The sequence below is a fragment of the Alligator sinensis genome, unplaced genomic scaffold (genome assembly GCF_000455745.1).
Source record: "Alligator sinensis unplaced genomic scaffold, ASM45574v1 scaffold148_1, whole genome shotgun sequence".
NCBI lineage: Eukaryota > Metazoa > Chordata > Crocodylia > Alligatoridae > Alligator > Alligator sinensis.
In genome coordinates, this window is record NW_005842407.1 from 25,482 (window position 1) to 37,701 (window position 12,220).

The 12,220-nt window shown below is 43.9% G+C and overlaps 1 protein-coding gene across 1 annotated transcript in view; it reads right to left on the bottom strand.

Moving 5' to 3' along the window:
* Window positions 1-11,738, bottom strand: part of LOC102383302 (C-type lectin domain family 1 member B-like) — a 15,340-nt gene extending 3,602 nt beyond the window's left edge. Inside the window, exons 1-7 of the mRNA XM_025211457.1 lie at window positions 11,608-11,738; window positions 7,449-7,547; window positions 6,524-6,619; window positions 5,986-6,084; window positions 3,546-3,713; window positions 2,650-2,801; window positions 992-1,095 (exon numbers count right to left, since the gene is read on the bottom strand). Coding sequence (XP_025067242.1) covers window positions 992-1,095; window positions 2,650-2,801; window positions 3,546-3,713; window positions 5,986-6,084; window positions 6,524-6,619; window positions 7,449-7,542 — 713 coding nt within the window. The 5' untranslated portion in view covers window positions 7,543-7,547; window positions 11,608-11,738. The remainder of the gene's footprint in view (window positions 1-991; window positions 1,096-2,649; window positions 2,802-3,545; window positions 3,714-5,985; window positions 6,085-6,523; window positions 6,620-7,448; window positions 7,548-11,607) is intronic.
* Window positions 11,739-12,220: the final 482 nt, after the last annotated feature.

Consider the following 12,220-nt stretch of genomic DNA (forward strand, 5'->3'; position numbering starts at 1 on the left):
GAGGAAAGGCTGAAAGATTTAGGATTATTTAGTCTGGAGAAGGGAAGGCTAAGTGGGAATTTGATAACAGTCTTCAAACTCCCAAGAAGTGATTGTAGGGAGGATGGAGATTGGCTTTTCTCTGTGGCTGTAGGAGCCAGGACTAGGAGTGTCCTGAAGTTGCAGCAGAGAAAATTAGGTTTGAGATCAAGAGGTACTATCTGACTGTGAGGGTGGTCAGGCATTGAAGCAGGCTCCCTAGAGTTAGGGAATCTCCAGTCCTGGAAACTTTCAAGAGCAGGTGGCACAGACACTTAGCTGGGATGACCATGCCTTGAACAGAGGCCTGGACTAGATGACCTCATAAGGTCTCTTCCAGTGCTAATTTCCTATGCTCCTAAACCATGTCAGACTGCTTTGTAATCCCCATGCACTACAGCTCTTCTGATGCAGTGCATGAAAGAGAACAGTCACATATTGATATTCCTCTTGAATCAAGGTCAGATGTTACACCTTCTGGATTCAGCAAGGTATCATCCAACCTCCCTTACCCCGTATCACAGAGTATAGATTTGACATAGCTTTAAAATTAACTCTGGGAACACAAGAGAAAGTTTCATCTTGTTAGTGAGATAAATGTTACTATATTTCTGTACTTCATTGTGTATATCCTTCTTATTAGGTGCCTAAGTTAGAACCACTTCCACTCTGCTTAAGTCCCTGGAAACCCATTAACACAAAACATGCTGGGTCTTCTACCTCTGTAACATGGCATGGTCTTAATCTTAAGACTGAATCACAAAAATAAGGGCGTAGGTGTGTTTGCCATTCTTCAAGGCATGAAGCAGTGTGGAAGAGGATGCCGAGGAGGTGGATTAAGGTCTGGGCAAAGAAATTACAACATAAATTAATCTTTCCCTTCCCATTAAGTGTACAATAGGGCATATTCTGTAAGAAGAACATTCTGGTATGTAACATAAGCAGCCATTTTCTAGCTGTATCAGAGACTTACGGGTCAGTGGCATAAGCTGTGCCATCCTCCCAGTGTGGCTGGTTAGTGGCATCCCTGCGGGACAGTCCAATCCAGTGGTCACGCAGAAGCGGTGTTATGAAATCCTGTGTGGGAATCAAATCAAATGACTGAACTTCTCCCTGACCCCTGTCAGTGATCTGTATACCAGGCAAGAGAAGGTGGCTAATGTGTCCTGGCCAGCAGCAGTGTGCCAGGGTGCGCACACTGTGACTTTTCATGTTCCTCCGTGTGCTCATTCTCCTAACAAAATACTTGGGACAAGTCAGTACGTTCTCATAATCAACAACAACAGAGGCTATTGAGAGACATAAGGGGGGGTGGGAAATGCTGTGAAACTGATTAGGAAACTGGTTCACAATTGTCCCAGGTCAGAGGTGTGTGGACACATACTGCTTAGGTTTCTAAGTAGAACTGTTGCCTTTTAGGCATTGTGGTGTTGTTGAATTGCCACCAGGGAGTAGTAGTAAGTACCCACCATTATTCTAGTTTTCTAGTTCCCTTTCTGATTAACGCTGAGCTCGGGACAGATTCATTCCTATACTTTCTTGAAATCTGTGTAGTTGTGCCCTGACTGGGAGTTCCCAAGTGTGTGTGTAAGGCAGAAGGGGGTGCCTGGACCCCTTATTCTGTGTGCCTGAGGTTTGGGGGATTGGGGCATAGAGTGCCCAAAAGCTGGTCAGTCACTAGGGCTGTGCGAAATTTCAGTCACTGATTTGATTCAGCAGAGATTTAGCCCAGTTAAGTGGCCAAATCTCTGAATCGAATCAGGAGACCCTTTAATATCTCCAAACTGAACTGGGACTCTGAATCAATTCTGAGAGATTTGGAAAGATTTGATGATTTGGACATAGACACAGCTTTAAATGTTTTTTCTACATACCTCCAGGTACCAGGCATGGGTCATGAATGCTGAGATGGTGGGGCGCATGAAGCATCCCATGGGAGCGTGGGGAGGGGTCCTCATCATGCTTGGCAGCAGACCCGGAAGTGGACTAGAAGCAATTCCAGTCCACTTCCAGGTCTGCTGGGGAGCGTGCTGGGGGGGCCACCCATGCCCTCCTGGCTCGGTGACTGGTGCCTCCTGGGTCTGGGTGGAGGGGCACCTGAGGTCCCCTCATGACTGATTGCTGAGCTGGGTGGGCCACAGAGGGCCCACCCAGTTTCCAGTTTACTTCCGGGTTCAGAACAACTTCCGGTCCTCATCCAGGTTCACCATCGAGCATGCGGGGAGGCCCCCCCACACTCCCATGGGACACTCCATCCACCACACCATTGCAGCATTCACGAGCCACGCCTGGTATATCAAGGTATGTAGAAAAAACATTTAAAGCTGTGTCTATGGCTGAATTGCTGATTCTACAAATCAACATCAAATCTTCAGATTCCAATTCAGACAAATCGAATTAGGACAGTGATCCGAATCAATGACTCAAATAATTGTCCCTGATTTGGGCCAAATATGAATCTGAATTGAATATGGCCTGTTTTGCACACCCCTATCAGTCACCCTTGCTGGCTGGGCACAATATGCAGCCCAGGACAACTCAGAAGTTCATCTCACCTTGTGAACTACCTGTGGAACCATATTCACCCTCCCAGTCACAGGGTGAAAGAAAAGATCAGAGGAAATGGTTTACCTTCTCTCTCTCATTGTTTATGCTAATCAGAGTGGAGTCCTGAGTGAAGCAGTATTTTTTACTATCATTCCATGTCTTCTTTTCATTACTAAAAAGATAGCACTTGTCTTCATGCAATAGCCAGCTCTTTGAGCAACGGCTGCATTTTTCACCTTGAAAATAAAAAAACACAGAAGACTCAACACATTGTTGGATTGGTGGGTGTGGTACAAGTCAATATATGCCCTGGCTCGTTTGCTTGTGCACCCCTGCTCTGTAATGGGATGCACTTTCTGTCTGGCAACAAGGAATGGAAACCTTGCAAATAGCATCAGCCTAGAACTAGTGAGACCTCATGCAGTGTCTGTCTTAGACAACATGGAAGAAGCCCATGATTTTGAAACTGCGGATGCCCTCCTCGTACAGGTAGCCCATAGTGGTATGTGTTACTGAGCACAAAGCCTGGCTGTATAAAAGGCATCGCCATGACATAGATTCCAAGATGTCATCCAGGGTATGTTGATGGTGATGGAAACCAAAATGGCTCAAAATCACTTACAAGTGGAGGAAGAAACGAGAAAGATTGTTACCAGCAGCAGCCAGCTTGAAGCTAGCATTAGTCAATAGTCTGCTGTTTGGCAATGACCTTGCTGTTTATCAGTGAGAGATGTAGCCTGGAAGGGGAAATGCCCTGGGCATTGCTGTGGCCACGGAGCACTGATGATGTCCTGTACCGAGGACCCCACATATTTTAAAAGAATTATTTCTGATGTTCAATGTCAACAGCTAGATAGCAGTTATGTCCAATAAATCCACAGGAACAAAAAGAACCTTTATTATTCAGCAACAGCTGGGTTCTAATTTGTCAGAGATATTTGTACGAAGGTTATCACAGAACACTGATCTCAGATCCATACCTTTCCTTTCCGCGTCACTGGAGATTTTGGGAGCCTGGGATTGGAAAGCATCCCTTTGCTTTATGCAATTTTCCAGGGTTTGCTGCAGTTGAGTGAGGCTTTTAGGGACTTCCTCATGCTTGGTAAGGTTTTCATTAATATTTCTCACTTCATGGGAAGCCTGAAGAACTGAAATCATAGAAAATTAGGTTTGGAAGGGACCTCAGAAGGTCATCTAGTCCAATTTGCTGCTCAAAGCAGGATCATCCCCGACTAGATCCTCCCAGTCAAGTCTTTGTCTAGCTGGGTCTTAAAAACCTCCAAGGAAGGAGAGCCCACCACCCCTCTGGGTAACCTATTCCAGTGTTTTACGACCCTCCTAATGAGAAAATTCCTTCCTGCTATCTAACCTAAACTTTCCTTGCTGCAACGTGAGACCATTGCTCCTTTTTCTGTCATCTGCCAACACTGAGAACAATCCATCTCCACCCTCTTTCAAGTCCCGCTTCAGGTAGTTGAAGGCTGCTATTAAATTCCCCCTCCATCTTCTCTGCTTTAGGCTAAAAAACCCAGTTCCCTCCATTTCTCTTAAGTCATGTGCCCCAGCTCCCTCACTGTTTTCATTGCCCTCTGTTGGACTCTCTCCATTGTGTCCACATGCTTTCTGTAGTGGGAGGCCCAAAACTGAACACAGTACTCCAGACATAACTTCACCAGTGCTGAATAGAGTGAAGTAATCACTTCCTTTGACCTGGTGGCAAAATTCCTACCAATGCAGCTCAGTATGCCATTAGCCTTCTTGACAACAAGGGCACACTCGTGGCTCACATTCAGCTTATTATCCACTGAAACCCCCAGGTCCTTTTCTGCAGAGCTGCTGCCCAGCCAGTCAGCCCCCAGCCTGTACTGGTGCATGGGATTGTTCTGTCCTAAGTACAGGACTTTGCATTTGTCCTTGTTGAATTTCATGAGATTTTTTTTTGGCACAATCCTCCCATTTGTTGAGGTCACTCCAAACCATAGCCCTATCCTCCAGTGTATCTACTACTCCCCAGCTTGCTGTCATCTTCAAACTTGCTGAGGGTGCACTCTATGTCATCCTCCAGGTCATTGATGAAGATATTGAACAGAACCAGCCCCAGGACTGACCCCTGGGGCACTCCACTTGATACCGGCTGCCATATAGACATTGAGCCATTGATTACTACATTTTGAACCTGATGCTCCAGCCAGTTTTCTATCCACCTTACAGTCCATTTATCCACCCTGTACTTCTTTAGCACACCTGTGAGAATGTTATGGGAGACCATGTCAAAAGCCCTTCTAAAATCAATCCTTCTTTTTCCCTTTCTTAAATATGGTCACTATGTTTGCCCTTTTCCAGTCATCCTGGATCTCCCCTGAACACCATGAGTTTTCAAAGATGATGGCCAGTGGCTCTGCAATCACATCAGGCAACTCCTTCAGCACCCTGAGGTGCACCCCATCCAGCCCCATGGACTTGTATATGTCCAGTGTTTCTAAATAGTTCCTAACTTGTTATTTTGCTTCTGCTGGCTGATCCCCTCCACCCCAAGCTGCACTGTCCAGTGCTGACCTTATCTGTGAAGACAGAGGTGTAAAAGGTATTGAGTACTTCAGGCTTTTCTGCATCCTCTGTCACTAGGTTGCTTCCCCATTCATTCAGACTGGTTTTCCCAGTGCTGTCCTTCATAATTTGGAGGAGATTCCTTTAACAGTCCAAAAAGTCACCTCGCTATTTCCCTCCTGAAGGGTCTCATTATCTCTCCTTCTCTCCAAAAACTGGATGATGGTTAGGCTACTAGTACTTGGGAATAATGTGTTGTTGCTTGGAGTGACTCCTTCATCTCTTCGGATGCAGGTGTGTTTTCTCTCTTGCTATTCTTAGCTTTTTGGATGGGTTCTCACTTCTTGTTCTGTTGGTTTTTATCCTGTACTAACATAACTGGGTTTTGGCCCAAGAGAAGGAGAAATATTTTATTTCCCCTACTTTGGGTCAGGCCCTATTTCACCAACTAGATACAAAAATGTAATCCTATTCCACCAATTAGATGCCAAAATGTAATTCCACACTGCTTAAAACCCTGAAAAACATTTAACAAAAAAGTTGGGTAGGTCTTCCTCCGGCTTGCTGCTTTTTGTCACCTGTTCTCAAGATTCAGGTCATGGAGTATTCACTGTTTTTTCAGGACGTACAGAAAGTTTAAGAAGGATAACATTTAAGTGTCTACATCCACTCAGATGAATAATAGGCAGACCAAGACATGGAAACATGCAGCTACAATCAAGTGGGATGCTTCTGGCCCAGACCAAATTCACAAGTGCAAGTGGCACTTAGCGTCATGCTGTGTGGCTAGGCTTCACCAAATGATTTCTTAGAATAGTTCCTCCCAAACCTTACAATGGTTCAGATCACTTGTTGTTCCTTTGCAATACTTACCGATGGCTCCTAAGGTCCCCACAGCTGCTAGTAAAGCCAGGCAGAGGATCCCAAGAGTCACTGCAATGAGCCGCCACGGTGATGATGGAGAATAAGATACTAAGCAAAAAAAGAGGGAGAAAATGAACAGGTATGGGGTCTGAATGTGATATCCTCCTGAGAAACTGGGGACTGATTGGAGGTCTCCCTGACACCTGTCTGCCAAAATCACATCTCAGCCACCCGGATCTACAACCCCTCCAGGAGTAGCAGCTATTTACTAGGCACACAATAACCCTGACAACAGCTAAGCATGTCTGTGGTACAATAGTAACTCCTGGCTGAAAGGGTCAGAGTACTCCTATCTCAGTGGTCTGCCTGGGCATTGGCACAGGGAGATCCCCCATCAGCTATGTGCTTTATCCTTTCAGGGTAGAGATAAATCTGATGCTACAGCTCTCGTAATATGATCATGGGGTGCCTTGGAAAAAAGAGCTGTGACTATGGACACTTTGGTTGAACGAGTGCAGTAGCCAACAGAGCTCCTGATGCATTGTACCTCTATTCTCTGTGCTTGCCGGCATTTGCCTCCCCTGCAGCATACGAGTGTGGGCTCTGGGATCTGAGTAGGTCACTTCTTGTTTTCTCATTTCAGCTGGATTATAAGGGTAGATAGACAGGGAATTAATTTGTCAGTATAATCGTGAGGGAATATAGACTCATACATTCAAATCCTATTTGACCTTTGCAGCAAAAGTGGCACCTATCAAGCTGTACACATGTAATTTTTGCAAAAACTTGACTTTTAGGTTATATTTCTACCCATTGCAGAACAGGATCATGCAGGCACCTATTTAACTACCAGGCAAGGCATTTACAGTGCATATGATTCATCCCATTTTGTGAGGTGAAATAGATTCTGTTGGGTGATTTGGATGTCTAAACCTGTGTGTCACATATTTTAACAGAGAACAAGAATATGGATGGTTCTAAATGTATAATTAAGAAACCAGAAAGTGCAGAACAAGAGTACAAGGGGTAAAGTCATTGATTATAGAACAGATCAAGGCCTTGGCTTTATCAAGAGGCTGAACCCACTGGAAGTCATAGGAAGTTCCAGGATATGCTGTAGACAGAAATAGAGTACATGGCATTGGACATTCAATGCCCAGTGGGAGACACTATTCCTTCAGACTGGCAGCTGGGTTACACTGAAAGCATTTCACTAACAAATAGGAAACATTTTGAAGGTACAGCATATGTTTAACTGAGTTTATTTGAAATTCTGTATTATGATAGAATTGATTGTTAATGGTCAATTTTGTTAGATTGGCCAGTGGAAGGACAATGCGGCATGAACCACTTGGAAGTAGCTGTTAACTTTTACAGTGCTGCATTAAGTCTAGTATAATGATAAGGGATGTGAGATAAAATTCTTGGAAGAGAACTGAATGGGGCCAAAAATCATACTAGATATAGCAAACCTGGGCTCCTGCTGTACTTTTGTCTTCTTTTCTCCTCCTTTCCTGCAGAAGCATGACATTTGTGACCTGCATGGGTCACTGTGTGCTCATGCATTTCTCCTGGATTATTGGATGGAAATTCCAGAGTTAGGCTTGATGCTGAATGAACATTAGAAGTTATTCATTTTAAAAAATCTTAATAGAAGGTAACAAGTTGCTCTGGTAGAGTTTGTCCCCCCAGCAGAATTGTGTATTAGAGCATTGGAATGAAAAGGAGTCATGTGGCAGGGCAGCCAGCTCAGTTGTTTAATCCCAGAGCTCCTGTGTTCCCTCCTTAGTTCTCAGAAGTAACACATTTTATATTAGGAAGATTTTCTTTTCTAGATGGATGATGACCTGGTTTTAGCTCCACATATCTTTCTGCCTTTTGACTGTCTTAAAGCACTGGAGTCTAGCTGGGCTGAAAGCCATCAGACTCAGGAAACATTAGCTTTTGCAGAACACTGCAGGACACCTCCGTCACACAAGCTCAAGTGAGTGTTACAGGACCTTCCACCTCAAGGGGAACCCTTGTCCATGCAGTAGGCAGAGCTTTCTCAATGGCCAGTCCAAGGATAGCAGAGGAAACTTCCACAGGAACCACGAAACATTGCACACCTGGCCCCTTTCTGCTCCACGACCCAAGGACACTTCTTAAACCCTGCTGTTTCTAACATAGCAGCTATCAGAGACAAATGTGATTTATTTCAAAATCTACTACATTCCCTTTAAAACAGCACTGTTGAATCTTTTTCTTCCCTAGGAGAAGAGACAACAAACCTCTAGTGACAGATATAAATCATATCTACCCAAAGAACCTTGCCTATGTAAATCACATAGGATTTTTGCACAAAAGAAAAGAATATGGATATTACCAGGGATGAGGGCACAAACTTATAAAAAACTGTATTGTCAGAATTCTGCTGTCTAATCTACATTGAGTCCATGAGTTTCTGTACCTAGGAGACTGATGAAATGAAGTTCATAGGCCCGGCTGTGAAAAGTGGTTTGTAATTTGTTCTCTCTCAGGATCAGGCCTGAGAGACTGGAGGCAGAGTGTTTTTTTGGTGAGGACTGTGCCCCCACAGGTAGTTGGGTACTGTCTTTCATCGATTCTGGTGTGCAGTTTGTGGGGGTACTGGAGGTATTTGGCAGGTTTTGTGTTTTGAGCTGTACAAAGTTGCTTCAGTTCTGGTGATGAGGTTAGGTGCTTGTTTGAATGTACAAACTACTTTTCAGAGATGGGCCTATGAATTGTGCTTCATCAGCCTTCTAGGTAGCAGGTACAGAAACTCATGGACTCAATATAGACAGTGGAGTTCTGACACACTGCGACCGGCACTTTTACCTGAGCTGTTACATCCCTCTTCTCCCTCCCCCCACTCCCACCCCAGCCTTTCCCTCACCCCCTAATGCCTCCATTTCCATTTTCACTGACTAGCTTTCTTGCCTGCATTGCATACCAGGCTGGCCTCTGGCTTTTTTACTATTCCTTCCAACCAGGACCAGGAGACACACCAACTGCAGGTACTTCCTCAGCCTGAAAAAGGGTTTTTCAACCTGAAATCTTCCTAAGATATATTTCTCTAACTATTCCGTTTTTTTTCATAATCAGCATATAAACATAAAAACACAAGATAAGCCATCACACACACCACCAGTAACATATAACCAACACAACATATTTACCTCTTGCTGTCAATTTGTTTATAACAAGACAGTTCCATTTGGCTACCTTAGATGCTGCAGGTGCTGCTGTTGCTATTGGTGTTGAGTCACTTACGCTATTTTCACCTGCTGTTGTTTACAGTAGTGGACTATACTGAGGCTGTAGGGGAGGAGGAGACCTCACTGGGGCACACTGCTGTGTTGTGCAGAGGCCTCAGCGCCAGGAAGGGTGCACCTGAACACACACACAGTGTCACCCACCCATGTCACGAGTTTTGCCTGTGAACATCCAGAGGTGCAGGGCCCCAGAATCCAGAGTCCCCCTGCACCTATCTCATTGAGAGCTGGCAGGCTTCATGGCCACAGCAGGGGCTATCATGCCTGCAGCTTTCACCCTGCTGCGCCTTAACACACACAGTGTCACCCATGACATGAGTTTTGCTTGTCCACAGCTTGAGGTGCAGTTTCTCCGAATCCCCTGCACCTATCTCCTTGAACCTTGCCAGGCTTGAAACCCTCAAAAGCTGCTACCATTCCTATAAGTTTAATTGAACTCAGGCCAGAAATGATAACGTTATAGCCTGTTTCATCCTTCCCCATTATATCCTATGGGTGAAATGTCCAAACAGGCTCGAAATGCGAAACTGTTTTGACAGAACGATACGCAACAGCCCTTTTGACTCAAAACAAAAGTAAAAACAGAACGTTGTTCTGTTGAACCATCGAAACGCTGGTCAAAATGGAACGCTTCCATTTCGCACAACCCTAGATATTAAGAACAGGCCATAGAAACCCCACACCACAACAAAGTAAAGCACCCCAAAAAAAGAAAGCTGAAACAAAAAACCTGTATTTTTTGCGTTGAAAGAAACAAACTAAAAATCTGCTTTAAGTCCAGTAGGTTCTTCCCCAAACTTTCTTGTCATGGACGGTCAATGAAAATACAAGCTTTACAAGAAAAGAAAGTAGAAAGAGATAAGTATTAGGAGCTGACGAGCAAGTCACGGCACTAGATAATCAAGCAACAGCATTTCAGCCTTCTCTTTAACTAATGCATGTAAAATTCAGGTCTGCCAAGGTGCGTAAATTATTTTCAGAGAAAATGCATAAAATGACATTCATCAATAAATTGAATTGTTCCTGATGGATCGGAAGTATTTTGAAGGTTTAAATTCTTCTAGCAAAGGAAAGAGGGTGAAAAAATGGAATAGGAAAGTGTAAGGGCATAACAAGAGAAATGCAGAGAAGCATCCATCCCTGTCAATAAAAGGTGGTGTGTAGTTTAATAAATTATTATGAGGTATACTGTCATTGATAAGAGGGACTGGGTAATATCCAACTGCCAGGTGGTGCTTAGCAAACTATTCTATGAAGTTAACAGGATACAAGTTTTTACCTTTTCTGCATGAAAAGGACCGAGAATTTGCATCTTTTGCTTCCTGGGTGAGTGCCCTAACTACTCTACTACTGGGATAACACATGGCGGGGTTGACCTTCTCCTCTGTAATATAACACCCAGTTTTCATGACTACCATTTTCATGACTTAGACACAGGTACCTGTCCACAAAGGGCACACATACATAGACACATACTGGTCTTCCTGGTACATAGCCTTTTGCACATGGCCAATCTATGTGCACACACTCATATGTCTACACTGCAGGGGAAATAGAATTGCCTAGTGTAATAGCAAAAGCATCATCTATACAGGTAGAAAATTGCTATTCAGATGCACAAAGGGAAACAGAATTCCACTCTTACTAAAGAAGAAAAGGAATGCCAGGAAGACAAGAAAATTAGAAGTTGGACAAGTCAAGGCAAAATTTCGAAAGCTGGCCTCGTAGAACAAAAACAAAAGGAATAAACAATTAGAAGCATCAGAAGGGATTGCAAAGCATAAATAAATGTTTGTATGACCAGCTCAGAGAAGCAGTAGAGACACTGGTGCTGTAACAAACCAGCCAATGATGACCATACATGAACATCAGTGAAGTTGCTTATATCTGTGTGCCGGTACAGCAGTCTCCACCTGCATTGTATATTTTAGGGTCAGAATATAGAGTCCAACTTAGCAACACACTCAGCATCTAACACTCCCCTTGACCTCATCACCTCCAACAACTTGGTCCCTGTTTCTTGGCATTCAGAGCTCTTTCAATATATTTGGCCTGATTCCCATTCTCACCCCTGGGATTAAAACAATATGTAACTATGGCTGCAAAACAAGATATTGTTTACTGTTAACTTTATGGCAAATGCTCCTGTAACTGCAGGACCGTTGCATTAAATTCCAGCTAAGAAAAATGTTATATACATACACACACATATTACATATGTAATCCTTATTTCATACAAGCTATTATTCATTTGTAATTCATCTCTTAATCTAAGAAAGAATCACAACAGAGAAGAAGTGTCTGTAGCTATTCAATTCTGTAATAAGTACAGTCCATCACAAAGATCAACTCTTACCTTTGTTTGGGTGTGTAGGTGCAAGGTTTGGGGCTGAAGTCCCTGATGAAAAAGTGAATTCCTTTCCTTTGAGCACAGAGGGAGAGGTAGGTGTGTGACTGTCACTTGAATGCCCTGTGATAAGAGAGGCACACAATAGCCAAAGGAAAGAAAATTATTTCTTCAAAAATGTTCCAACGGAAACCGCACCGGAAGCTTTCATGTTGGTAACCTGAGATGCAAGGCCTTGGTTAAACAGATCCTGAACATATGACATTATAATTTCAAAGGTAAATTCTTGTTAGTGAGGTATTGAAGTCGTTAAGCAACTGTCAGAAGAAAACAAACAGATGTAAACCCCTCAACTAAACATGAAGCACTGAAGGAAACATATCTCACGCACTGTCTCTGCTGCAGCTCTGGGATGGGATCTTTCTTGTTCACTCTCTAAAGTCCATTCATCAATCATGGAAGGGCTGACTGACCCCAGGGGGCTCTGGGTTGGGGACTGAAGCTGGAATCATCACCGGCTGTAGCACGTGTGAGCATCTCTATCAACAGCACAACCAATGCCAGAACTCCTAGCTATAACACCAACCACCCCTAAGTCCCCTTTTCCTACGGGCGGAATCTA